Source organism: Cyphellophora attinorum, assembly GCF_001299255.1.
Source record: "Cyphellophora attinorum strain CBS 131958 chromosome Unknown Contig2, whole genome shotgun sequence".
Classification (NCBI taxonomy): domain Eukaryota; kingdom Fungi; phylum Ascomycota; class Eurotiomycetes; order Chaetothyriales; family Cyphellophoraceae; genus Cyphellophora; species Cyphellophora attinorum.
In genome coordinates this window covers 436,671-463,882 of record NW_017253230.1, presented here as the reverse complement: position 1 = coordinate 463,882, position 27,212 = coordinate 436,671, and the positions used below count along the sequence as shown (strand labels likewise).

Sequence of the window (27,212 nt, the reverse complement as noted above, 5' to 3'; positions counted from 1 at the left end):
GATGCTGTCAAACTCGTGTATGTGACTTATAAGAGCTAGTTGATAGGACTGAGCTTAGACCGGGTAATAAATCGTTGTGCGTGCAAGGCCATCATCAGCCACTGCAGGACACATGTTCTTCAGTCTGGGACTAACGCCTGACTCGTGTATCCTTGTAAGCGGGGATGTTTTGCCACAGCGGGTCGAGTCCCTAACGAGCCATCCACTTTCCATGCCTTCCAGGTTGTTGGCCGAGATATGCGGCCATCACTACCAAATCCACGTGAATGATCCGATTTCAAGGCGCGTGCATACAGCTCATCCTCGCGCGAATGACAGTATTACTACCAAGATCTAATGACAGTGTGGTTGTACCAGATCTTGTGAGCTGAGAGAATCGCAACGGCTTACAACTCGATCTCCTCTGACACCTCCTGATGGCTTGGGCTTGTGACATGTCCCGAGCACGGGCACAGAAGACGGTACCAAAGCATAATCTCAACGCCTTTGTTTAGTTCGACGGGTGAGATTGCCATGCAAAAAGCAACTTCAGATTGTGGATTGCAGCCTCGATTCCAAGATCGAGCTACGACAGAAGAAGCAGCGTGATAGATCGTCCGCATCATTTGATTTGGGCAGATGAGCCAATCAAACGGCTATTTAGACCCGTCTCCAGAGCTCAGCGGACAAGTGCTCATGCACCATCTGATTTCGGCCAGGACCGCAACTGCAGTGACGAATTCAGCTGTACGCCAACCCCAATAGGTCAAAGCTTTTCAAGGCTTCCCAAAGAACTCAAGTTCAAAAGCTTTAGCCCGAGCACTAGGCGAAAATCCATGCTGTTGGCGGACGAGGTTTAGCGACCGTTGAACCTGCAGTCCTATCAAGCACCTGGTACGAGCCTTAGGTTTTGAGTCGTTGAACCACAAACCCGTATAGTCTTAGCCTCGATGTTTGACGTAAAACAGTCTCTTGGGCACGCTGCGAGAAGTCTTTCAGCTGTGTGACAATCGACCATGCCGGAGACTGTTGAATCACGTAGCAGGTGCAATCGTACAGCCGTCAGTCAGGAAATTGGAATCGGAATCGAATGTCAGGTGCCCGTTACGCCGGTAACTTCGGCGGCAGTACCCTGGAGCTGGTACCTGTGTAACACCCAGATACCAGGCTCTATTTGCCTGAATCTGACTTTCCGTGGCAACTTGCATACACAGTACCACTGTTTCGGTGACCTTGAACAAAGGCTTCCTCCAAGAAACAGTTCTCACATCAACGCTGAGGGCTGCGAAGAATTCGCCGAGTCAATGAGTGCACTTCAAGGCTGATCGGCCAGGCATGGAAATAGACAGCGAACACATCTCTGGGACTATGATCTTCACGCGGCGGCTGTATCATGGCATAATACCGAGTCCAGAATGCTCGTTCAGCAGGGCTTGCAAGTCGAGCACCCTGAGCCAGAAAGCCAAGACACAATTATTTGTCACAGGCTGTCTGTCGCAAAATTGACGAAGATCACTGATGGACCGGGGTCCGCCCTGCTTTCCGCAGATCGATCCTTTGAACCTGCGACCTAAGCGTGGGGCCCAAAAGAAATGGCCGGACTCCAACATAAGCTCGGATCATGCAGAAACGTCTTAACCGTTCAGGAACAGTCCCTCGCTTGTGCATTTTGGCGAGTCTATTCGCGATTCGTCTCTGAGAACGGGTTTCGCGACGACGAAGGTGACGGCTATCTTCGTTAGACTGTCATGGCTGTATACTGGAAACCGGACCTATCGCCACTTCTTCATTCGGACCATTCCACTGCCGGTCGATACTGTCCTGGCCCGATCAGATGGTGTTGCAAGGGGACATCCTTGGCTGGCTCAGTTCCAACCCGACACATGGGTTAGCCATGCCATGGGCTGATCTTCCAATCACAATGTCATTCGGCGAGGGATACCGAGGATAGACTTTGTTGGCTCACAATGGCTTGATCTGGCACTGATACTAGCTCGTGCGGTAGGTTCTTTTTCATCTTGTCTCTCTCCACTCCTCCATAATACTCCTGCCCTCCTGTATGGGCCTGATACCGCCAGCTCTTACATCCGTCCAGGTGCAATGATCAGCCAACCACGGTGGTATCAGCGCTGCATTAAGTATTAGCCTTTCCTCCTCTGCTTTTGACAATGTCAGTCACGCCGTAAAGCATCAATGCCCTTGTCCGCCACAAGGTCTGTTCGGCAGCCTCTAGAGCATCTCGTCCTTTCAGGGCTACCCATCTAATTCAGGACCGTTGACCTGGACGCAATTGGAAGTACAGCGGCTGCAACTTCTCGAGACAGCCTGTTCGTCGCCTTGGCTACAGTTTGCGGCTCACCACAACATCCCTGGTCATTCCCCTACTGGATGTAGGCAAGCCCATATACTTTGCCGGTGCTTCCCCTCGATTGCCTTTTGATATTCTTACCCACCACTACACTCCGCACATTTGTACTTGTGCTCTCTGCGCAGTCGATCACTATCTTCGACAAATTTGACCCGTTGTCTCCTCGTTACTGGAACTGGTCGTGCGCATGATGGGACGTGCGACAAGGCGAGGGCCATGGCTTCCAGACGAGGACAACACACTATTGCATCTGGTCCACCTCCAAGGCCCAAATAACTGGGTTCGTATATCACAGCATATGCAACATCGTTCTCCAAAGCAATGCAGAGAACGGTACCATCAAAATCTCAAGGGCAGTCTCAACCATGAGCCAATCTCAACGGAGGAAGGAGAGCTCATTGAGCAGCTGGTGCACGAAATGGGCAAGCGGTGGGCAGAAATCGCGCGAAGATTAGGCAATCGAAGTGACAATGCTGTCAAGAACTGGTGGAATGGCAGCATGAATCGCAGGAAGAGAACCAACATTCAACAGAACCTTGCCTCGCGGGGTGTTGGACCCAGGAACGGACCAATACCGGCGGTGTCTTCACGGCAGTCGATGTTGGTGTACAGCAGATCGAGCAGCCCGCCTGCCAGCAATGTTTATGCCCAAGAGATCTCGCGACCAGCATTTCCTCACAATCTGCCAACGCCAGACAGGGATCATCCGTTTGACCTGCCACGCCGTACTCTGCCAGAAGTCGAGGTGCTACCGGCACTAAGCCAACCGCATCCCATACCGATGGCCATGGAGTGCAATCCACTACCTCCTCCGAGGCAACTACATACACCCCAGTCGTCACTGGACTACAGATTGATTCCCATCGAATGCCGGCCTTCGAACACCATCGACAACTCTGCCCCATCGAACAAGGCTGCCTCCCCCGCTGCAACGGATTCTTCGAATCAACGAGCACCATCACTTGTGTCGGATCACCTTTCAAGATATTCGGTATCGCCCAAGACTGTGGCGTCACCACGGCCGGGGCTTCCGCCGCCCATTTTGACATCGCATTCGTATCACGACCACAGACGGCAGATCAGTAACGTTTCCATCGCCTCAGGTGGCAAGGTCCAGACTCCTATGGACGAAGGCTATATGTCAGCGTTGCCCACATCTCTCAGTTTCGACTCTACGCTGAAGAGGTTTCCATTCGATGCACCACTCAAGTCACTGCTCTCTCCTATGGTAGAGAGGAGGCCAGAATACCTACTGCCTCCGCCAAAGTTGTCTCCTCTAGCAGAACGAGACAACAGGATGAATGTGGCGCGCCTGCTAGGCTGAATACAGCAGTCAGTGACTCAACAAAGCAAGCAGCAAGAGAACCCCCAGAGAAACAGTCTCCTCGAAGTGCTCCAGCGATATCTACGTTTCCACGCTTAACGCCTGACGGACACAGTGGCCCCACAGCATTTGCCCAGCGAGATCATTCCAGCAAGATCACAGTCTGAGACACGGACTAGGACTGGCGGTCTATTGACTGCTATTGTATCTATCTATAATATACCCCAGGGTCGGTATTTGTTTTAGCGTTTTGCAGCGATTGAAGTTGCCAGCATGTAGATGCATTTGAGCTCACATAGCTATGGAATGTACGAGTAGAACATTTGCAAATGCATTCAATCAGCTTACAGTGTTGACTGACAATCCCAGCTTTGGTGCTCAGGCAACCAAACCCCGTATCGGCACTCATGCAAATGGCCGGACCAAATACCGGACTTCGATCAGGCTCAGCACTTTCTGACTCGGCATTTTCATCGAAGCTGATCGAGCGCAACGTCCGTGCGCGTCGCTCAAACACTCACTATCGAAAGATGAAGCCCATAACCCGCGCAAGCCCCTTGTGCAGACAGGGAGCCCCTCGCGGCAATGCCTGCAGCTGCCAAGCGCATCGATCTTGCATGATGATGGGAGTAAAGTAAAATCACTGCAATTGCGCTACCGTGCCCAGACACGCTAAGCTGGGATACTGGCAAGCCACGGTATTCTAAACGTGGAGTATCCCAAATCTGCGGATGGCGTGCCGCTTCGTCACGGGCTCGCCAATCAATCTGCCTGTTTTGACAGCTTGCGGAGGCAGTCGGGCTGGATGGAGACTCGTGCTGACCCCTGCTGGTTTCCTGAAGCATTGTTGCAGAAAACATGCTTGCACGAAAAGAAAATGAAGCATGCATAACTAGCATACCGCACTAGCACCCCAGTCAGCCGTTTTGATGGGACTTGACTCTTTCTGTCATGTTTCCAACCCTGACCATGTCATCGACAAGTGGCACAGGTACTGCTGACTCTCTAGCCTGCCCTGTCACCTGGACCGGAGGTTTTCCAGCAGGCATACGGGGCTCTTTGTGCAACACGTCTGAGCCACAGCAGCCACTCATCTTTTCTCGGATGACGAACATCCCAGTAATTCGGAACGAAAGCCTTCGACAGTCGATGGTTGTATTGCTGTCGCGCCACATGTTGGGACTCGTGGACGGTGGACATGTGAGTCTGGATTATCACGGTCAAACAGACATTTCGTAATGCATCGGATGAGAGTTTTGACAACGCATAGAGTTCGATGAGCCAGCCCAGTGGACCAGCGCAGCGGACTTCTGGCTTTCGGCAGCTGGACACGAGGTCAGAGGTACTAAGTACACTTTTCCTCAGTGGACACAAGGCGACTGTTGGCTCTGGACGTACCCCTCTATCAGCTTGATTGACTTTGCTTGACGCACTGGACCGCCCCCTGCGCACCGAAAGAGCTGTTGGGCTGGCTCGATGATAATCGAGTTGGTATCTCCATCCCCAAGCCGGTTGGATCGCATGTGCTTGAGAGTCTTCTTCACTACCCAAAATTGTTTGACACGGGCTTGGAAAAGCATGTTCCGCATAGACTTCGACGTCCAACGGTACAATCAAAGAACGATTGAGTTCAATCGGTCTGCCTGCCCGCAGCGTAAGGACATCATGTGTAACTTGGGCTATGATATCAACGTGGTCCAAGTCCTTCTTATCCGTCCAGACATGGCGGTCAGCATTATTACTCACGCTCGACAGCGATCTCACCGTAGCGGCTGTCGAATGAGTCGCTCATAGGGGCCTGAAGAAACTGTCAGCGAGGTGTCCGATCTGTGCAGGGTACCGTCTCAGAGTCCTCGACCATTAACGTAGTGTGGTCCGTGCTGATCCCTGATGGAACCCTGACCCCATGCTCAGCAGGACAGGCTTTCGACTGCACGAGTAAGCAAGAATAATACGGTCCGCACCACGTTTGATCGGCACATTCAATTCATGAGCATCGTACTGCGACCATCAGTAGGGAGTAACGACTAATCTCGACGAATGAGGCAATTCTCTCGTACTCTCCTCGCCCAAGTTTGACCCTGCTGGAACAACGGCATGCATACCCAGCAGTTGCCTGATCCCAGTTCGGGACCATGCTGTCGTGCCTGCAACATGCTGGCCATTGTTCACTTCTTCTCCTCATCTACCGAGAACAATCGTCGACTCAGTCGCATCGTCACGACCACCCAGGATGTTTACGTGAAGTCGGCCGCGCCGTTATTGCCTTGTCCTACCTACTCACCGTTCTCTCCTGCCAACCCACCTATGCCACAGTAGCACAACGATCATGATCTGTCAGCCGTGCAGACAACATGTAGTCTGAAGGCAGCCAGTCACAACAGAGCTGACGGTGAGCAACCCTCGGCATTTCCAACGGGCCTGCGTGTTGCTTGTCAAGATGCCATCACATGCCATGCACGACGTTCTTCTCGGCTGGTTAATTGTGCGAAACCATCTTCATCTCGACTGCATGCACGACACGTCAAAAAACCGAGAGACAGGCGCTTGGGACCGTGCATGCGCGTGGCCAGGGCAAAGAACTGATCTCGTGTCCCTGTTTGACAGCGCGTGTTGTGTGTTTGCTTTTCGAGATCGGACTGCGTCCTGCATGAATCGATCGTAGTGCATGGAAATACATTTGAAGGGGCATATTGTAGCGGACTGGACGAGTTTTTGGAGCACTCGCTCGTCTCCCCACAAGCTAAGGCGGGATCGACGGGCGGAATTGCCATTTCTCTTGAGATTGCCTGTATTGATGGTATGGTAAGATCTGTTCTCGGCGGTATGGTATCTGAGGTTGACTCAACCTCATTTCCGACTGCCTACCGTGACATGCCTTCTGGCAATTTTATTCATGTTGTTTTTAGTAGACTTCCAACGGGTTCCGAGGGCGACGATCACGGTCCTGGCGTTCTTGGAGGTCGCTCTCAACGGCCCTCGTGCCGGTCGTTCGCTGCTTCGATCGCGGCGGGAGCGAACTATCAATTAGTTGAGCCGACCTTCCCACAAGAAACGGCCACTCGTGCAAAGCGTTTGTGTCACATACACTGCCTTCAGCTCAATAACGGGCTACAGCTAGAGGATGCACCCTCACCATTGACTTCAATAGTATCGCGACCTGCCGGCTGCCGAGCATACACTCCCTCGTGGCAACCACGTTTCAGCGTGAGCAGACTTCGTCGAATTCTTCAAACAGCCACCATCGATAAGTGTTGCTTTTCTCGTCTACCGTGCTCCGCCACCACAACCCTCGAGTCGTTGCGCCAAAACTCTGTTTTGTTGTTTCATGTTTCAATATATCAATTGGAGGGTGGAGGTTTCACGACCATTTATTATTCTTGCCTCTTCGAGCGCTAGTCAAGAGATCCTAGTGTTTGCAAGTGGGCTCGATGAATGCACGCAATAATAGCCTAACGCCCGGGATGGTCTGCTCATCAAACGCTCCAGAGTGTTCATGGTTTTGTGAAGTCCACCTCTCAAGCTTCTAGGCTAGCGACATCTGATACTGCCGGCGACTCGATAGTCATGAGCGGAATCAATAATAATCTGGAGGTCCGCCCTCGAGGAAGGTCTTACTGCCGATTACCGAAAGTCAAAGCTGTAGGCGAGCGACGAAGACTAGTGATGTGTCCATCGCAAATGTTGACGTTCGACAGAAGAAGAAGAGGTCCGCGTTTGATAAACCATCGGCATCGATGTCGCCGGTGTGGCAGAAGGCACATGTGGTGGAGGCTGTGTAGGTAGGCAACGCGGAACCTGTCGTGGGGTTCCGGGACTGCTGAGCTCGTGCGCTGACGGACCATGTTGGGATAACGACCTCACTCTGAGGCATCTTGCGACATGGCTGTCCCTGTCTCGCAAGTCAAGACTCCCATGCCATCACTAACAGCAATGGATCGTCCTCGGACGAAGTTCGTTGCCCTGAAGGAAAGTTAGCACACGAATTTTGTCTCGTAAGTTGAAACGGAATCCGCTACAGATACCTCTGAGGCGAGGCGGAAGAAGCAGAATAGAAGCCGCCAAGGAACTCTGGTCAATGCACAACATATCCGTCGATTGTGAAACACCATTTGCCTCGCCGCACCTACTACCGCCAAGGGTATGCAAGAGCGAGGCCATCAACCTGACAGGCTTCATACCTCACGGCTGCTTGATGTGTCACTCGTCGCACGATGCGGAGCGAGGCGCTGTCTTGAAGGCATGTGCTCGCTTCTCCGCGTTTCGACGCGGGCATCCCTTCCGCATACGCTCCGGACTCCTGCATTCCGCTCAAACTTACGTCTTGCATTGCGACGGCTTCGTCGAGCAAGTCAAGCCATCGCAATGGCAGGATCGAAGTTGGTAGGATAGCGGAAAGCTGGAGGCGAAAGATGTACTTTTGCGGGCTGGAGGTCGTACAGTGCTGGAACCCTGCTAATACGGCTCACAGCTGCAGCAATTGTCAAGGTTACCGTAGACCATTCGACATCGTTCGCAAGCATCGTCGAAGTGGATGCGCAGAGTTCCCTGCACGGAAGCCTGACTGGCCTGTATTCCGCACCTGCCTACCTCATGTGTCGAGAAGGTCGTCATCGCGGGACTGCTACCTCCTGACACTGCATTTCGAGCTACGGATAGCTTCAAGTCCTGTCACTCGCAAGCAATCTTGTAGGCGAGGTCACATACCGCAGACTACACATGAAGCAATCGCAATAGGGGGGTGTGTCTTCGAACGTCTGCGAAGTTGTGCGATATATACGGTCAGCCTAGACGAAGTGACACCGTAGCTAGCAGTTGAATATTCGGAACGTGGCGTTTGCCGACAGAACGGGCTCGATAAGGCGGTCTGAATAATCCAAAGACCTTGATATTGGACGTGCAGTCGGTTATTCGATGCCATGGGCAGCAGAGACGTCGACTCGGGTCCAAGTTGACTCGAGCTCGACGTTCAGACGTTGGCCCTAACCCTAACGGCTCGGTCAACGTCACTGCACTTGTAGCACTTGTCGATTCCGAGCCTGCGCGTGCAAAAGAGCATCGGCTATCGAACTTCACTATTACTGCATTCACCAGTCTTGACTTCCATTTCTTTTGCGGAGGTATTCCCATTCATCGACAATGTTTTATTAGCCAGACCCTTCTTCATTCCTGCATTTAACGCTGCGCCTACACTCCGCACCCCTGGACCCGAGATTTCGACCATCATCCCCTCAGTCCTGTAGAACAGTCTCAATGCCGTGCCGCTGCCCTTGACCGCGACTTGTGTAGTATTCGCGCGCGTTGAATATGGCTGCCTCTACAGCCAGCTCGGCTGAGATGATCACTCAGCTCGAGTCTGCGCGTAAGCTTGCCCTCAACGATCCGCAAGTCTATACTCAAGTCGTGCCGGGCATATTACCTCTCATCGGGCCTTCGGCGGCGCTCGATATTCGTCGATGGGGAGCTGATTTCATCGCGGAGTGCTTTGCCAGTCCCTCGTTGCCAAACGCGCAGAAAGAAGAGCTCGTGTCGGATGTCTTGCCGTCACTGCTCGGGTTCCTTGAGAATCCTGCAGAAGACACCGCAGTATTGAGAAGTGTGGTTCAGACAGCTACTAGTTTATACGCTTTGGTGTTTAAGAGAATGTATGTTGGATATCTTCCTGTCTAGAGTTGTTCCTGCTAGGACTTTGAATCGACAAGGCATGATTCTGACCCGATCCATCCAGAGCTTCGCACCCGGATCAGTCACCAGTATGGCAGACCATGCTAGCCATCAAGATGAGCATCCTGCAACGGATGGATCTTGCGCCAATCACGATAAAGATATGCTGCATCAAGTTCCTACAGAAGGTGGTTCAAGTGCAGACGCCGGGAGTCATTGCAGATCCAAGAGTGAGCCCTTCCATTGCACCAGCGCAGTACGAAGCTGACACAACCTTACAGCGAACAGACTCGAACGAGACGTCTCTAGCCATCGTTCCGCGTCAGCACCCTCTACTGCCACTGCCTCAGCTAGAGGCTGAAGGTGCAGGCCTCCTCGATCGGCTGCTGAGTGTCTTTCAGGACCCCAACATGGATCCAATACTCGTGGACGCGACGCTCAACTGTCTTGCCATTCTCATTCGCACACGTCCTGCCGTGGCGAACAAGATCCTGTCAGCTGTCCTGAATTTCAACCCCTTCAGGTCTGCTCCAACCAGCATGACACCTAGACTCAATGTCATATATCGATCGATGGAGAGGACAACATTTGCGCTTCTCAAGTTCATCATGAAGAGCATGCCAAACCATGCGATGAGTGAGAAGGTAGGCGCCTACATGGTTCGCTTGCAACAACAAAGGGTCGGCATCTTTAGCGGAGGGGTTGGCGTCAAGCGTTCAGCTGAAGCAATGGACGGCCCAAATGACGCGAAGCGACAGCGTCTTACCGAAGTGCCCAAGTTCCCACCAATGCCGCCTCCGCCAAATACCGTTGCTCAGCTGTTTACCCTGACTGAGGATACGATGCTCCACCAATTTGACGTGAAACTTCTACCAATCGACATCGTCAATCAGGTGGTGGCTCTTCTGATTCAGATGACGGAAGCTGGGCGGTTAGAGCCGGCCATGGACGCGGTCAGGATGCGTCTCGACAAGTTGAGGAAAGCAGCCCAGCCAACGCCTATACCGGACATACCAATGGCCGGTCCAACTGGAATCGACGATGACGACGACTACGAGCCAGACTTCGGCCAGTCGACTGAAGCGGCTGCTGAGAACACAACGACTAAGGTCCTCGAGGAACTGATCCAGCCACCCATCAATTTAGGACCATTTGAACTACCGAAGCCGCCCCCACTGTCAGATTCTGAGGTAGCCATTCTGTCAGACCAGACAATCCGCCATGTATTGGGTCTGGTCCATGGGCTAGAGTCTACAAACACCGTGTCGGCTCGACCGAAGATGGGCTTCGCTCGCTTGGCAGCGGCTGCTAACGACCGCGACGCTTGGATCACGATCATTTCGCGCATAGCGGCGCGGACGCCTGCCTCGATCGACGAGTACGGGGAGTCTGAATCTTCGCTGGACGCCGACGAAGATGGCACACTCACGAAAGCAAGTCCAGCTCGGAAGTCTGATGGAATTGCCGGTCGAATTCGTGAACACCTTTTTATGTACATTCTTGAGGATTTCCGATCACGCCTCAACATTGCCATTTCCTGGTTGACCGAAGAATGGTACGCAGACAAAATGCAGGCTCGTTGCAAGTCCCCATCATCAACGCCTCCAACAGACCTTCCGAACTACTCTGAATGGTCTGCCCGCCTGTTCGACCGCGTTGCACAGTATCTTGACAAAGCAGACTCCAAACTCCTCATTCGCTTCCTCTCTGAGATTCCAGCAATCACCAAGGCAATTCTGGACAGTTTGAAGACGCTGGCCCAGGATCCGGAGAGAGTCAGTATGTGTACATTAGCAATGCAATACCTGCTCATGTTTCGGCCACCGTCGAGGGACCTAGTGAAGGAGGCCCTGTCTGAGATGATCGAAGCTGGCGATGAGCAGGTCAAGAGCGCGGCTGGGAAGGTTTTGGAACGGTTTGAGAAAGGCCAGTCGGGCAGTGCAGCGCCGGCAAAGCCAAAAGTTCTTCCGAAAATTGAAGCTACACCGGTTCAGGTCGACGCGCCAGTAGCAGAGGTCGCAGTCGTCAATGGAGTAGAGCTGCACGATGGAATGGACACAGTCAAGGCTGAATAGGTGTCTGCCGGTAGCACTGGCAGTAAAGCGATCACGCGCGCGGTGCGTGTCGGTAAAGGTCCCACCAGATCGGCCATATCTCAAACATGTGTGCATCCAACTTCAACTCCTCGTAGCGCCACTCCAGGCTGGCTTTGGCGGAATTCGGAAGCGGCGCGCCCATGTGGCCACGCGTGCGTGATCTCAACACGCGCGGGAACTTTGCGAAATAGAAGCGATGACAATTTTGACTTACGAGAAAGCGGACGTAGTTATATGGATGTCTTTCCTCGCCCCAGGTTGGGTGCCCTGTCGCCCTTTCCGCCCCCATAGATCCCCCACCATCCCGCCGGAACATCTACGGAGACGCACAGATCTCGACGCGCCTCAACGTTGTTTGATGACTGAGCTACAACGGGACGGGCGCCTTGGGCTTACCTTTTGAGACATCGCCTCATGCACTACGAGATCTCCCAATGCTCACTGAGTGATGCTCTCCCTGACATCCACGTCACTCTACGGAAGGGAAATCTCGGCCTGTCAAATTTGAATCCGCCGGCGCTCCGCACTTCTCCGGGTAACCGTCCTTGATCAGGTTGTGTGGCTGAAGTTTTGCGGGGTTCGAGTAACCGAGTGCTGTGTGACTGTTAGTGACCACCGCAGCGCCAGGACCAAGCCGAGCCTGAAGAGAAAAGCACTCCATCTCCGATCTGACTTGGCTTCACACGCACTGCTTCCGAGATCTGGGTCGTCCTCGACCTCACAGCCATACAGTATGGCATCACATTCTGCCACTGAGCCGCCACGGATCGCACGTTCCGGATCGAACGCTGGCCAAGCCTGTCGAGAGTGCAAGCGACGCAAGGGCCGTTGTGATGGTGCGCTGCCTGTTTGCTCCGTGTGTCAACGATACAATCGCCACTGCTTGTATGACAAGCACAGCCGGTCAGCGCTGACCAGAAGGTGAGAGACCACCTGGCCAGATACAGCGTATGCCTCGCAAGTATACTGATCAATGGTAGGCATCTTACAGAAGTCGAAGAGAAACTGGAGCGGGCGGAGAGGATTCTAAGGACTGTCTTTCCAGACCAGCATGTGCAGCAACTACTTTCGCACGGGTTGGCAGATGGATTGTCACCGCTTGTCCAAGGACCTCAGGCCCCATCGCAAGCTTCAGCAATCTTGTCAGGGCAACCCAGACGGGAGAGCTTATCACCTAGCAGTGCGGATGCAGAGCGAGAAGGTTTCGACAAGCCCGCACCGAGGTCGAACATGGGTCTGCAGCCGTCCCACGAGTTTGAGACCGTACCATTCGCAGCCGATGACGACTTCGAATGGGACGAACGAGAATCTCTCTGGACACTTAGTGACCCTGGCGGCAGATCAATGAATTTCGATCTTGATGCTGAGATCCCAAAGCTGACTGACGGGATGGCGACACTCACAGCGAACGACACAAATACTGGCTTCCTTGGATCCGTCTCAGGAGCTTCGCTATTGCGCTTGATTTCCAGCGGAAGCCAAGGCAATTCCTCGCAGTCGTCTAGGATCAAGCAGGAACAGCGAGACGAGTCGATGCCTGATATAATGAACGCCAACTACAACCCTGGACCCTCACTCAAAGCACAGCCGCTACTTACACGACAGTTCGTCGATGGACTCATCAATGCATACTTCAGCCACTATCATCCTACCTTCCCGATCTTGCACGAGCCCACTTTCCGCGAGCAGTACCAGAACCTTGCCAACAGACCCAAAGGCACGTGGCATGTACTGGCCAATCTCGTCGCTGCGATGGGATCTTTTGTGTCAAGTCCGTGCAACGACGATACCCACATCACATTGTTTAACGTCGTCAAGAACTCGTTGAGCATTGAATCGCTCGAAGCAGGCAGTCTCGGTCTTGTACAGGCCTTCGCAATGGCCGCCAACTACTTACAGAAACGCAATCGACCCAACAGTGGATACAACTATGGGGGGCTAGCACTCCGTCTGGCCATTTCGTTGGGGCTTCACAAAGAAGTCCACGGCTGGCAGACCACACCATTGAAGAAGGAGATTCGCCGGCGTGTCTGGTGGTCACTCTGCGTGCTCGACGTCGGTGCAACAGTCACATATGGTCGGCCACTCAACTGGCCAAGAGTAGGCGTCGACACTCCGTTCCCGCTGAACATTCAAGAAAGCAGCCTGACCGCGCAGTCCACCACATTGCCTATCGAGATCAATGAAGCTACGTATTACACTTACGTCAACACACAATCACAGTATCATCTCCGGACTATGCGCATATATGATCGTCTGATATCAAGTCCGATTCCGACTGCTGACGAGCTAATTGCCCTCGATGACGACTGCATCGAAGGCTGGCGCACAAGCTTACCTCCGTACTACTGCGACGAGGACCTCAACCTTCCTGAAGAGAATCTTTTGGGTCACTCGCTTGGCCGCTTCCGATACCGAGTCATGCGTGTAGTCATGTATAGACCGTTCCTCCTGCGCTGGGCCCAGCATGACTTCCCGCCACTGGAGAAGGGCAATAGCAGCGCAAGTCAGCGAGCACCAGGAGCAAGCAGATTTACAGAAGCCGAGAATGTTGCCACGAAGCGCTGCCTCCGAGCTGCGGAGGAATGCATATCAGCACTGTTCCGGTTCTGGACCAAGGCGACGCACACCCGCCTCGCCGCCTGGTATGTCCTGTAAGTCACCTCTCGGCATCCACATCGTCCACCCTTCTGGTTCTTGCCTGACATCCGTACAGATACTTCCTGCTGCAAGCTGCCCTCATACCGATACACTGCCTTCGTCGGAACCCTTCTCATCCCTCGGCATCGTCGTGGCGCGCCCAGGTACTTACTGCTCTCAATGTCATTACTGCCATGAACAACATCAATCCTTCAGCACAGAAATGCCGAGATATATTCTATCGTCTGTGTGGAGATAGTCTTCCAAGTCCCCAGGATGATGGCAACGCGAATGGTGTCGGAACTAACGGCGACGACTCGTACGACTTTGCGGCATTCGGTGTCAGTCCTCCTACGCAGATGCGTGAACCTCAATCTGCCACATCTGGCACATGGAATGGACGCTTCAGCACGCGAGCAGATAGCGCTAGCTCCGGCATAGCGCCCGAGCAGCTGGAGCATCATCAACACCATGCACGGTCTCAACGTCCTCAACGCCCGCCAATGCCGCCACCGCTAGCGAGTACAGATCCTTGGATGACAGAAATTGATACTGCCATTGATGGCTATGATGTCTACGTCGATCGCCTGACCGCTGCTGCTGGAGTCTCGAATGGATTGAACATGCAAGCAGGTGAGGGCGATGACCCAGGTATGATGTCGCAGGGATGGCCTCAGCAGCATTACATGCACCAACAACAGTCAAGTGCAGATGGCGGGACTGCTGGACAGATGAATTCAGGAAGCGATAGCCTGTACAACAATCCGATCGTTGGCTTGGGCATGGGCATGCCAACGGTAGGCTCGAATGGCATGTGGGGAACAGACATGGAAAATGGTGCACAAGATTGGGACTGGGGACTGATGCTTGCTGGCGGACATTGAGTTGAGCATTCTGAATTTCTGTATGATCACGACATGGATGAATTTGCTGTAATGAGATAGTAGCGTAGCAGATCTCAGGTTTTCTGGCTTGTTGCATACCAGTTCAACGCCAACGTCCTCAAAAAGCGTCTCGACCTGGTGCCACAACGATGGGATGCAATCTATGATAGACATTTACCAGTACTACTCTAGCATATAATTACAATTGGCACAACCAGTTGCATCGGATCGTCCCGATTGCCACCGCCTCAGCTTGTGCGGACTTGTCTGCCTTTGACACTTGTCAAGCCGTCCTCCAGGCATTGCTATATCCAAGTGTTGTGGTCCCTAGGCGCACCCGAGGGTACAATCGGGCATGCAAAAATTGATCGTCATCCGGTCTCACCGGATACATACTGTCATCCGCGATAGATAAGTCTAGTGGCTGCTTGCGTCATCCGGTCTGGCGCGGCGCCAGCTGTCGTCCGGCGTCGGAGTCATCCTGCACCTCTACGGTCCAATGGCCATCGTAATCAGAAGGTCTTCTATCAATAAAGTTCAGCATGAATGAGAAATGGCCATGAACGAGGTGTCGTCGTGATGAGGCTGTCGTGCCACTCAACAGCGTTGGCGACTTGCAAGTGTAAACTGCGATGCATGTGATTGTTGCTCATGGCAAGTACAACGTCGACTCCAGAGCGGCCTCTGAAGCGCACGCGTCAGGCTTGCGAGCCATGTCGGTACGTTGCTCGCGACCGAGAGGAACCATCGACTGAGTCAACCAAAGCCGGAAGAAATCTAGATGTCCAGGCGAGAAGCCTACCTGTTCGCATTGTGCCAGGCTGGGCCAGCTCTGCGCCTACGCCCTAGACAGGGACAGTCATGCATTCCAGAACAGTGGTGCAGAGTCCACTCATTCATGGACTGCCCAGAGTTCCTCATTGTCGGACAGCATGACGGCAGATCGACTCCGGTCTCTGGAGCAGAACATGGCCCAGATTCAAAACATGCTCAGCAACCGATCAGATGTCCCGAATGCAACAGCTACTAATCCTACGAGAGGCGCGACTCTCCAACAGGCTACGGCTACACGACACAGCAGCTCTTTCACAGACAATCGAGCAGACCTCACGCCAGAAGAAATTGAGACCGCCGCAACATTGTACGCAATCTACTGTGACTGCCAACCGCTGCCCTTGTTTGCGATGAAGCACTTCACAGCCAATTTTGCTTCTCGCGATCCAGAATTGATCTACGCCGTCTCTGCGATGTCATTTCGATTCAGCGATACTGAAAATCTTGCCGACGCGCGTGCTGTCGAACTACTTGAACGAAGCAGGCGACTAGTCATGACGAAGGTGATCGAAGGACAGGTAGAGCTTTCAACGATTCAGGCACTGTGTGTACTCACTGTCGTGGAATTCAATGATGGAGCCACCGCTCGTGCAAGTGCATACAGCTCTCTAGCCTACGATCTGGCACAGTCCGCGGGCTTGGCAGTCGAGATGTACTCGCCCTACGACTCACAGATGCTCGAGGAAAGACATCACTGTCACTGGAGTTGTGTCTTGCTCAAACACCTTTTCGGCTCCAGCTCCAGCAAGCTGACTCTCCTGCCCAGCGATCTATCACCAAGCTACCCGCGGAGTGCCGATCCACCAGCGGGGTCTAGTTCGAACATCACTGCACCGGGTGTTCCACAGTCGGACGGTATCGCCGATCCTGCTACAACTGTCGCCGTCGATAAGGGAATCATAGCTTCGGTGATTGAGCTGAGCGAGACTTGGGCGAGAACCGTCCGCTATGCGCTCCGTCGAGGCAAGCGACAGCCACTGCCAAATTGGGCACCCGAGTCTGAATATCAACAGATCATGGGCCGGCTGATGGAGCACGAGACAAGAATGCCCTATAAGTACAGGTTCAAGCCAGCCAAATTTGGTGACTACTCTGGCGAGGAGATCCAGCGTCATCGGACATTTTGGGCTCCATGGTACCTGAACCAGATCTTCTACCACGCAGTATTGTGTCTTCTGAACCATCCACTTGTGCTGGCCTTGCATCTACGGTCTTTCAGAATGACGATGGTGCCTGAGATATTCTTACAGCACACCGATGACATGATCCAGACGCACACTTCGTGGATGGTACATCTCATCGACCAAGCGAATGCCAAAGGATTCGTCCCCTCAGATCCATATCCGTCCTATTGTGTGGCAGTTGTCGCTACCATCTTCTTACAACAGAGCTATGCTGACGATGAGGCCGTTCGACGCAATAAGCAAGAGAATTTTGATAAGTGTCTGAACTTCCTACGCACGTCTGGCAGATATTGGAAACGGATTGCACAGCTTGTGAGTCGGCCAGGACTGTGTTCTCTAGATGCTAACATTTTTGCTAGGCCGACAAAGTCAATACGTTCCAGAATATTGTCGCCGAGTCTTCTCAGAACGCCGCATCTGCTGCTGACGACAAGACTTACATTGATCTGAGTCTGTTCTGGGAGATACTAGAGTCCTGCTTTACTTCCGATCAGTCGGCTGCTGCCGAGGGGTATTTTGGGCCGTCGCTGGTCTCTAAGCGTGCACACCGCACCTCCACCAACCTAGTCAGTGGACGCCTCCTGCCACGTCCGACCAGACTTGACCCGGATATGTCGACGACAAGCACACCTGCTATGCCGTCTACGGTACCTCAGGACCAACTCCAGTCTGATTCGACCAACTTTCCTTCTATCGACGATCAGCTGCAGGTCTTGGCGCAGAGCTACTTTGCACAGGGCCAGGACTTTGTGAATCTCGATGACTGGTGGTATCCCGAACCGACCGTCACTTGAGGTCACCGGCAGCGGCTGATAAGCCTTACTCAGAGTCATACAAGATAGGAACGAACTTTCCTCCACAGATCTATCCGTGTCGTGGGTCCGGTACGGCACAATCGCCTCGTCTCTACACTACGCCTGCACAAGCTTACTTGTCACTGCTCCTGAAGACCTGCACACCGCAAAAATCGGCGATCTGTCGACCGAGTGGACGCCGATGTCATCATAAATTGCTCCAAATTCAAGTTGCGTGCCGTCCAAAACTTCTTTCTAGTTTGCCGGCCCGCTTCCGCTTCCGCTGTTCGCCGGAGCCTTGTATGGTCCGCCACATTCACCAAGAACAATGTCGCCAACAGAAGCTACAGGGCTACAGCTGGCATCTGAACATCGTCGACAACTCACAAGTCGCCCTCTATCAACCGACAAAGAAGCAAACCAGAATTCATCAACAATGAACTCACAACGGCTGCTAAAAGAGTACTTCGTCTCGGAGTCGACTGGATTCTTACCTCATGCCTCGCCACTGCGACAGCTCTCAGACGCCTACTACGCGCCGTGGGAGGATGCAATAAGAGCACTCCCAGAACGGATTGCTACCGGCACTGTCCACGCCACAGTTGAAGCCCTTCCCATTCTCCAGACCGCATTCTTGCAAACAGAACGACAATGGCAGAGAGCATATGTTGTCCTCGCTTTCCTGACACAAGCATACGTCTGGAGTGGGAAAGGACCAAGAGATGTAGGTGCCTACGCTCTCTGTCTGACCATCAAATCTGACATGCACAGACGCTGCCTCCACAACTAGCGATCCCTTTGACCGAGGTTGCAGCACACCATGACCTTCCACCCATCGCAACCTACGCGTCACTGATATTATGGAATTTCGCTTTTCAGTCACCGTTATGTGACATGACAGAACCGACCAACCTGAGGAGTCTCCATACTATGACTGGCTTGAAGGATGAAGAATGGTTCTACCTCATATCAGTGGCGCTTGAATCAAGGGGCGGCCCCATCATCAAAGAACTTCTGAGATGTATAGATGCAACTGCGTGTGGGGACGAAGAAACCTTGGTTGACAGTCTTGCCCAAACGACAATGAACGTTAAAAGCATCAGCATGCTGCTCGAAAGGATGTACGAAAGATGCGACCCACAAACATACTACCACGATGTCCGTCCGCTTCTTGCTGGCACAAAAGGCATGGCGTCACTGGGCCTGCCGAAGGGCGTGTTCTTCGACATGGGTGATGGCGAAGGAGAGTGGCACCAGTATAGTGGAGGCAGCAACGGACAGAGTTCGCTGATACAGCTGCTTGATATTGCCCTCGGCATCGAGCACCATGCTACTGGCGCACATCGTGGTCGATCTGTCGACGCAGGTGTCAAGTCGAAAGCTAATCCATATATGGCGGACATGAGAAACTACATGCCTGGTCCTCATCGTCGCTTCCTGGCTTATGTGGAGGAGAACACCAAGGTTCGGGCATACTGCATTTCCAAGGAGGCGTCAGAAAGCGTGAAGGCCGCGTACAACGAGACAGTGGAAGCATTGTCGAAGTTCCGGGACATCCACATTCAGATTGTGACACGGTATATCATCACGCCATCGCGATCGCCTCCAGCCACGCACGTGTTGAGGAAAGAAGCGGTTGGCCTTGCGGCTGCATCCAGAAGAGCGAGCCCAGAGGGAGGAAAGGTCCCACAGCTGTATGGCACGGGAGGTACGGATCTGCTGCCGTTCCTGAAGCAGACGCGAGATGAGACGAAGTCTGCTGAGTCGGAATAGAGACAACATGGTACAGCCGCTCGATAGATCTTATAAGAACATCGTGCTTTGTCCTATTAATGTGCTCGTGGTGCTTCAACGCGTCTTAGTTGCAGACCGCCGCGGAGCCGTTCGCGGGCCTCGTGCACTTCGCATGATCCCAACATGACTTGTGAGAGCGGAAGTCGTGACCGCGTATACTCGGATTGAGTCCACCACGACTCGCTTATCGGAGCTTAGCAGTGATCCGTGGTGAGCACTGGATCAAGAGTCAGGTGTCCAAAGATGGAGCTCTTTCACGGATGCGGACCGTGTCTTGGCGAGGCATCTCGCCGGTCTTGTCGTCATCTACAGATACTTCGCCGTCATTTTCTACACGGCCCGCGAATACCGCCTCTAGCCGGGCTATGGGCAGCATTATGTAAAGAGCGACGCGAGTCGCGGAGATCGACGAATGGAAAATGCATCTCGTCGCAGATAGGCTATCCTTTACAAGGCAGGTAGATAAAAGTACCACGAGCACCTTGTTCTTATCCGAAATACTACAAAGGACAACTGCAACCTCACCTCGCCCTGGAATCACACACCTCGAATTCTGCCAACTCCTCGTAAAGCACACCAGCAATGTCGCCACCATCTATCGCACAGCTGCCCTCTGAGAGCACAACCACACCCACAGTAAAAGCCAAATCACCACTCAAATCTTCGCAACAACACCCAAACCAAAAGCACACCTTCCCCACCAACGCCAACACCCTCGACTACGCCAGATCCCTAGACACCAACTGCCCGCTCCGCCACCTACGCAACGAGTACATCATCCCCTCCAAAGCCAACCTCAAAGTCAAACACGCCAATGATCTCTCCACCCCCAACGACTCGTCCGATCCAGCAATCTACTTCTGCGGCAACTCTTTAGGTCTCCAGCCCAAATGCACCGCCTCCTACATCACCGCCCAGCTCAACACCTGGTCGCACTTGAACGTACATGGCCACTTCCGACCTATCGCGGACTCGCCGCTGAAGCCATGGCAGGAGCTGTGCGAGCAGGCGTCGGACCTCTCTGCGCCGATTGTGGGTGCGCTGCCTAGTGAGGTCAGCATGCAGGCGACGCTGACTGTGAATCTGCACTTGCTGATGGCGAGTTTCTACCGGCCTGTGGGTAAGAAGTGTAAGATTCTGATGGAGAGCCATGCGTTTCCTTCGGATCATTACGCGGTGGAGAGTCAGGTGCAGCTGCATGGGTATAAGGCGGAGGAGGCGATGATTTTGTTGGAGCCGGTGGATGGGGAGCACGTGTTGAGTACTGAGCAGATTTGCAAGGCGATTGACGAGAACGTTGATGAGATTGCGTTGGTGTTGTTGCCTGGTATACAGTACTACACGGGTCAGCTGTTGGATATCAAGACGATCACGGCGCACGCGAGGAGCAAAGGTTTGACCATTGGGTGGGACCTGGCGCACGCGGCGGGAAACGTGCCGCTGTATTTGCATGATTGGGACGTGGACTTTGCAGCGTGGTGCACGTACAAGTATATGAACTCAGGTCCCGGTGGTATGGGTGGCTTATTCGTGCACGAGCGGCATGGCAAGGTCACCAAGGATGAAAACACAGGCAAGCTCGACTTCCGCCACAGGCTTACGGGCTGGTACGCTGGCGACAGGACGAGTCGCTTCAACATGGATAACAAGTTCGTGCCTATCGAGGGCGCCAAGGGCTTTCAGGTCAGCAACCCTTCTGCGATCGACCTAACGAGCTTGATCGCGTCGCTTTCGGTGTTCGCAGAGACGTCGATGGAAGAGCTGCGCAAGAAGAGTCTGAGCATCACAGCGTACGCAGAGCATTTGCTGCTGAGCGATGTGCCTAAGGTCGATGGGCAGCCGGCGTACGAAATCATCACGCCGAAAGACCCAGAGCAGAGGGGCGCGCAATTGAGCGTGCTGTTCAAGAAGGAGGGTTTGCTGGAGAAGGTGGGCGAGGGTATGGAGGAGGCAGGCGTGGTTGCTGATCAGAGGAAGCCGAATGTCTGCAGGGTGGCGCCAGCGCCGATGTATAACTCATACGAGGAGGTTTGGCGGATTGTGGGGATCATCAAGGGTGCTTGTGATGCTTGATCTAGTACATTATTGAATTCCAGCGTGGCGTTATGGTTGGTAGCAGATATATACACGATATTTCAACAAGATCTCCATGCTTTATGGATATAGGCTCTTCAGATGTAAATTTGCCACTCAACCAGGGAGGATTCTGCACATGAAAGCTATTGTCGCTGCTTCGTGGACTCGAGCGGTGAGTGATTTTTCTTTGTAACGGGTGGTCGAAGATCATGCAAGCGAGGTTGGAGGCTCCTTCCACTGTAAGAAGACGGAACTGCGAGGCATGCGCGAGGCAGGATGAAAGATGGCACGAGCGACAAGTGATTTCTAGGCAAGTGCACGATCAGCGGCCCGTGACAGCCTTACTCGCCACCTCTTTCCACACCTGTGCATCGATGCCTTGCTGTGTCAGACTTACGGCCACTCTGCGGACGTGTGAGCCCGAGCCAACCATCGTCTGGTCCGGTCCGGAGAACTGCTGCCAAGACTGCTTCCCATGCGTGTGAATACTCGTGGATTCTGGGAGGACTCTGATCCCCACAGCGACATTGATAACGCTGCCTGGGACCTGACAACGTTTCACTTGTCCTTCTTGCCCGACTCAACAGCATCATTGCTCATGGCACCAATACCAGCGAAGTAGCCATCCATCAAGCCGCTCTCGGTGATCAGCTTCCAGGTACACCAGCAATAGCAGATCCCGAAGCCCACAGCACCGAAACAAGCATTCACTACCACCCACAGATCCGGCTTGTCGGCAGGCGGTTCCGCGAAAGCTGCCAGTATATGCCAGAACGCCATGACGATGTAGTACTGCCAATGCAGTATCTTTGTTGGTGTGCGTAGCTCGTCGTCCTCGAGCGGTCGGCCCATGAGGTTCTCGCGACCGGGTGTGTAGTAAGCTAGAGCTGATGTGGGCGGTAGACCGAGGAGGAAAGCCCAGAGAAGAGAAAGAACCACGTATGGAGTCTTCAGCTCATCGCGCTTGAGGAGTGGGTACATAGCCCAGACGCCGAGAGCATTTGCCCATCCAATCCAGGCGCGGTATTCCTTTGAGAGGCCTTTTGCGGAACCAAGGAGGAGCGTCATCGGAAGGAGAGGTAAGAGGATTGACTTTTCGTGGACCTGGAATGAGAAGAGGAAGAATGCGAATGAGCATGATGCTAATGCGTATGGAAGCAATTTTCGCTGAGGGTTGCTGCAAGTGATGAGGAATGAAGGCAAGATCATGACAAATGTGGCGAGTAATGAGAGCTTGGGAAGCGGAATGAGTGCCTCGAGGTTTCGCAGCTTGTAGACGGTGTTGAGGGCGCACCAGAAGTTGGCGACCTTGTCTTCGAAGAGTCCTCGGGCGAAAGGGAAGATTCGATGTATCGACTGCGAGATTTGGAGGATGAGTACATGCAAGGGATTCTTGCTGTCCAATATGAAGCCCCTGGTAGCAAGCAATGGAGGAGGGGGCTGATATCCCAGATTAATGCCGCGGTATTGCTCGTAGAGCGCGCCGAGCAGTAGAGGAGCGTAGAGAACTGCGAAGGATAGTAGGGTAATGGCAGAAATCGAAAGAAGGCGTCCCGGTCGGAATGTGGGAGTCAAGCAAGACCCGAGCAGGTATGCAAAGATGACCGGTGCATAGTAGAGTGCCATTTGCTTGAAACCAAGCGCTGCCACGAAGTAGACACACGCCCACAGGGAACGGCCAGAAAAAATACTCGACATGGTCGCCACCAGGAAGCCAAGCATGACGGTGTTGTACTGGAAATGTCCGTGGTCGATGAGTATGGTTGCCGGCTGCATGAGAATGGCAACTAATGCTACATTGAATGAGGTCGTGCCTGTCCCCTGGTTTCTGCTGTAGTGTCGGAGGAAGATGATGATTGCTGGGATGTAGACGAAGTATTCCGACACCATGACCGTGGCTCGCATGAAAACTTTCAGCATGGGATCCTCCAAGCCTCTTGACTTGCGCAAGGCGAACCAGTCCTCACTGAAGAGGGCTCCAACCTTGCCGCATATCCACGAGTGATAGGCCGTGAGTGGTGGATAGTCGAGGCCCCAGTACGGCAGGTCGTAGAAATACCAGGTCGAGACTGGCAGATTGGTTGTTACCTCCATCCAGTGTCTCTGAGCTTCAAAATCGCCATGCATGGGCGGCTTGCCCAGACCAGAGTGACCCCATAAGCCGACCGACCATCTGAACAGACCAACAATCATCAAAATCAATGGCAAGAGAAGCCATTGCGATGTCGTACCTCTGGCAGGCCACAGAAAGGCAACCAGGGGAAAGTCCGGGATGACCGCGTTACTGACCGCGTCGACCGTGACAATGTCTGTTATAGTCTGGCTTCGTGTGAGCGGTATGTCTTTCCGCTTCTTCCGTGGCTTGTGCGATGCCGACATTGCTCTTCCTGTCGAGTTGCAGCTGTCGTGATATCTACAATGGACGTTAGTGGTATCTCGTGTCCAAGACCAGAGCTCAATACTCCACAACTCGAGGCTGGGGACGATCTATCCTGAGATGGGACTAGCTCTAGCTTATCGATACTGTAGATTTTTTCGAGTCGAAAAAAAGTTCAAGTATTGAGGGTGGCCTGCTCAGCTTCTCTCTTCTTCCTGTCGACTACCGTATCGCACAATACTGCTCTTTGCATCTGCGCATATCTTAGAGGGCATACTGTATCTCGAGGGCATATTGAAGTCGGGTTCTCTGAGGGCTCTTTGATATCGTCTGAGGGGCTATCGCAGGTTGTTGCTTGTCTTCCCTGCCTGACCAATTACTGAGGGTTTCCTCACGTGAACATCACTGTTCATTGATTGTCGCTTCAAGTGAGAACTTCACTTGCTCGCCTATCTGAGGGATCTTGTTACGTCAGAGGGTTGTTGGCCGCACAGAAGATTTCAGTCTTCACGTCCCCAAAAACTTTTCGTCCGCCTCTATTCCTGTCCCAACTGAGGGTTCGTGGCATATCGAGGGCTTTTGCACAAGACCAATTCAACATTACTGAGGGTTTAGAAAGCTTAATCAACACCAATATGTGAGTACCTCGCTGTCGCAACAGGCGCGCGACCATACTAATAATTTCACAGTCAAGATGTCGAAAGTCAAAGCTGCTAAAGGTTCGAAAGGTTCCAAGTCCTCGGACTTGCTAACAAAAGTGAAAGGCGCAAGCGTCACCAAGCCCGCCCAGACCGATAAGAGCAAGAGCAAGGTGATTGCGAAGGAGGTCGCAAAGAAGGAGAAAAAGTCGAAGAAGGTCAAGGAGCCAACTCCCGAGCCAGAGAGCGAGTCCGAGTCCGATACTTCCGCCAGCAGCTCCTCCGATTCCGAGTCCGACAGCGAAGTCGAGACGAAGCCGGTGACCAAGGCAAAGCCCAGCGCGAAAGCTGCGGCCAAAGATGTGAGCTCTTCCGAGGAGTCCAGCTCCGATGAGAGCGACTCCGATGCTGAAGTTCCCAAGACCAACGGTGCCGCCAAGGCCGCCGCTCCTGCCGCAGCCGATAGCGATTCCGACTCCAGCAGTGAGTCCGACTCCGAGGATGAGAAGCCCACCAAAGTCTCTCCCAAGACGAACGGCGTCGCGAAGGTCAATGGTGCCGCTAAGAAGGATGAGTCTAGCGACGAGGAATCTGATGACAGTGAGGATTCTGAAGATGAGAAGCCCGCTAAGTCTGCAGTCATGGGTGGCAAGCTTGCTGCACCGAAGGAGGATGACGATTCTTCGAGCGACGAGTCCGAGAGCGATGAGGAGACTGCCGTCGAAGGTGGGAAGGCTGCTGCTAAGGATGATGATTCATCCGAAGACAGCAGCGACGACTCCGAGGACGAAGAGGAGGCCAAGCCAAAGAACAACAAGCGCAAGGCCGATGATGAAGCACCCGTCACTTCGAAGAAGGCCAAGATTGACGCGTCGAGAAGGAAGCCCAGAAGAATTTGTTCGTTGGTAACCTTTCCTGGAATATGACTGAAGACTGGTTGAAAGAAGAGTTCGAAGTCTACGGAACGGTCAACAGCGTCCGTCTCATCACTGATCGCGACACTGGTCGCCTCAAGGGGTATGTCAATAGCTGCACCCAATTGACGCGATCATGCTAACCCACATCTAGTTTCGGCTACGTCGAATTCGAGAACCTCGACGATGCCATCAAGGCGACCGAGATGCACAAGAAAGAGCTGGACGGTCGTGAACTCAATGTTGACTTCTCTCAACCCCGTCCTGAGAGAGCTGAGCGCCAGCAGAACCGTCAAGCGCAGCACGGTGATCAGCTCAGCGAGCCGTCTGCCACCGTCTTCGTCGCCAACATTGCCTGGTCAGTCGGTCAAGATGCTCTCGGCCAAGCCTTCTCCTCGTTCGGCGAGCCCATCGGCGTTCGTCTGCCTACCGACCGCGAGACCGGTCAAGCCAAAGGCTTCGGCTACGTCACCTTCGCCACCATCGAGGAGGCCACAGCTGCAATCCAAGGCATGAATGGTCAGGATCTTGAGGGCCGTACACTTCGTCTCGACTATGCCGCGGAACGTGACCAGAACGGTGACTCCCGCGGCGGTGGCTTCGGCGGCCGTGGTGGTGGTCGCGGAGGTGGTCGTGGAGGTCGTGGCGGTCGGTGATCGCGGAGGCCGTGGCGGTTTCGGTGGTCGTGGAGGCGGTCGTGGTGGTGGCCGCGGCGGCTTCGGTGATCGCGGAGGTCGTGGAGGCTTCGGTGGTCGCGGAGGACGTGGCGCGAGCACCAACCGTGGTGGCTTCGGCGACTACAGCGGCAAGAAGACCACCTTCTAAAGGGTCTACGATGAGGTGCGGAGAGGGGAGCTGTTGTCATGATTGCGATGATCTCTCACGATACCCATGGAAGTCTACTGTACAGGACCATCACTCATTTCCGTTGCGTTGTCTACGGGGAGGGCACTGATATGGCGTAGGTGGAGTACGGTGATCTTCTAAGAAAAGTTGCTTGAAATTCTGAGGGGAGTTGGATCGTGTTTAGTAGCTACTATTTAGTGTCTACGAGCACAATGTTATGATCTTAACTCAACATGCCGTACTCGTTATTGCCTGCAGTGCTCCTTGATCGCTGAACGTTCTGTGCTTGAGAATGCCACGCCTATGATGCAACAGTGTCGGATGCATGATCGCAGCAGTTCTGGCTAATTTCTGTGGGCACGTCTTGTGACGGCATGACGAATGATATCTCAAAAGGCCCGAAGATGGCTGCTGGCAATGCATGATTGGGCATCCGAATGATCATTTCCATCCAAGCTTCCCACCGCTTCTGCAAGTCATGGCTAGTTCAGGCTGCCTGGGCCCTTGACCGCCTAAACTGGGCAGTGTCTCGTGTCTCTACTTAGTGACTGCTGTACCGACTAGATTCCCTGTGAACACACGACAAACAGAAGCTGCGACGGTGATTGCGACTGCTTGACCTCACACCTTCTCTTCGTTGCACAGAAGGATTGTCTTCTACTCATCATCGACGGCCTATCGACGTACCCCTCCAATCTCCATTGCCCCGCCAGATCGCGCCTTGATCAACGCGTATCATCCTCGGACCGGCTAATCTCCGTCGGTGTCTGGATCTCACCATCATCCAGGCCCCGCCACCA

The 27,212-nt window shown here is 53.4% G+C and overlaps 8 protein-coding genes across 8 annotated transcripts; 7 read left to right on the top strand and 1 right to left on the bottom strand.

The window, feature by feature from the left end:
- Positions 1-2,765: 2,765 nt before the first annotated feature.
- On the top strand, positions 2,766-3,671 carry AB675_2472 (uncharacterized protein; the record flags this gene model as incomplete). Its single annotated transcript, XM_018142446.1, has 1 exon — positions 2,766-3,671. One exon carries the CDS (start codon positions 2,766-2,768, stop codon positions 3,669-3,671), a length of 906 nt encoding a protein of 301 aa, XP_018004868.1.
- A 5,307-nt stretch (positions 3,672-8,978) lies between these two features.
- AB675_2471 (mRNA cleavage and polyadenylation specificity factor complex subunit pta1) lies at positions 8,979-11,410 on the top strand (the record flags this gene model as incomplete). The annotated part of the gene is made up of 3 exons (XM_018142445.1): positions 8,979-9,316; positions 9,400-9,565; positions 9,617-11,410. 3 exons carry the CDS (start codon positions 8,979-8,981, stop codon positions 11,408-11,410), a joined length of 2,298 nt encoding a protein of 765 aa, XP_018005096.1.
- Positions 11,411-12,661: 1,251 nt separating this feature from the next.
- On the top strand, positions 12,662-14,955 carry AB675_2470 (Regulatory protein GAL4; the record flags this gene model as incomplete). The annotated part of the gene is made up of 2 exons (XM_018142444.1): positions 12,662-14,085; positions 14,148-14,955. The coding sequence occupies 2 exons, from the start codon at positions 12,662-12,664 to the stop codon at positions 14,953-14,955; spliced, it is 2,232 nt and encodes a 743-aa protein (XP_018005021.1).
- Positions 14,956-15,887: 932 nt separating this feature from the next.
- Positions 15,888-17,767, top strand: AB675_2469 (uncharacterized protein; the record flags this gene model as incomplete). The annotated part of the gene is made up of 2 exons (XM_018142442.1): positions 15,888-17,285; positions 17,333-17,767. The coding sequence occupies 2 exons, from the start codon at positions 15,888-15,890 to the stop codon at positions 17,765-17,767; spliced, it is 1,833 nt and encodes a 610-aa protein (XP_018004780.1).
- A 328-nt stretch (positions 17,768-18,095) lies between these two features.
- AB675_2468 (Indoleamine 2,3-dioxygenase) lies at positions 18,096-19,540 on the top strand (the record flags this gene model as incomplete). The annotated part of the gene is made up of 2 exons (XM_018142441.1): positions 18,096-18,491; positions 18,539-19,540. 2 exons carry the CDS (start codon positions 18,096-18,098, stop codon positions 19,538-19,540), a joined length of 1,398 nt encoding a protein of 465 aa, XP_018005138.1.
- A 603-nt stretch (positions 19,541-20,143) lies between these two features.
- AB675_2467 (Kynureninase) lies at positions 20,144-21,634 on the top strand (the record flags this gene model as incomplete). Its single annotated transcript, XM_018142440.1, has 1 exon — positions 20,144-21,634. The coding sequence occupies one exon, from the start codon at positions 20,144-20,146 to the stop codon at positions 21,632-21,634; it is 1,491 nt and encodes a 496-aa protein (XP_018005224.1).
- Positions 21,635-22,195: 561 nt separating this feature from the next.
- Positions 22,196-24,016, bottom strand: AB675_2466 (Dolichyl pyrophosphate Man9GlcNAc2 alpha-1,3-glucosyltransferase; the record flags this gene model as incomplete). Its single annotated transcript, XM_018142439.1, has 1 exon — positions 22,196-24,016. One exon carries the CDS (start codon positions 24,014-24,016, stop codon positions 22,196-22,198), a length of 1,821 nt encoding a protein of 606 aa, XP_018004998.1.
- A 692-nt stretch (positions 24,017-24,708) lies between these two features.
- Positions 24,709-26,391, top strand: AB675_2465 (28 kDa ribonucleoprotein, chloroplastic; the record flags this gene model as incomplete). The annotated part of the gene is made up of 4 exons (XM_018142438.1): positions 24,709-25,494; positions 25,530-25,669; positions 25,721-26,184; positions 26,231-26,391. The coding sequence occupies 4 exons, from the start codon at positions 24,709-24,711 to the stop codon at positions 26,389-26,391; spliced, it is 1,551 nt and encodes a 516-aa protein (XP_018005077.1).
- Positions 26,392-27,212: the final 821 nt, after the last annotated feature.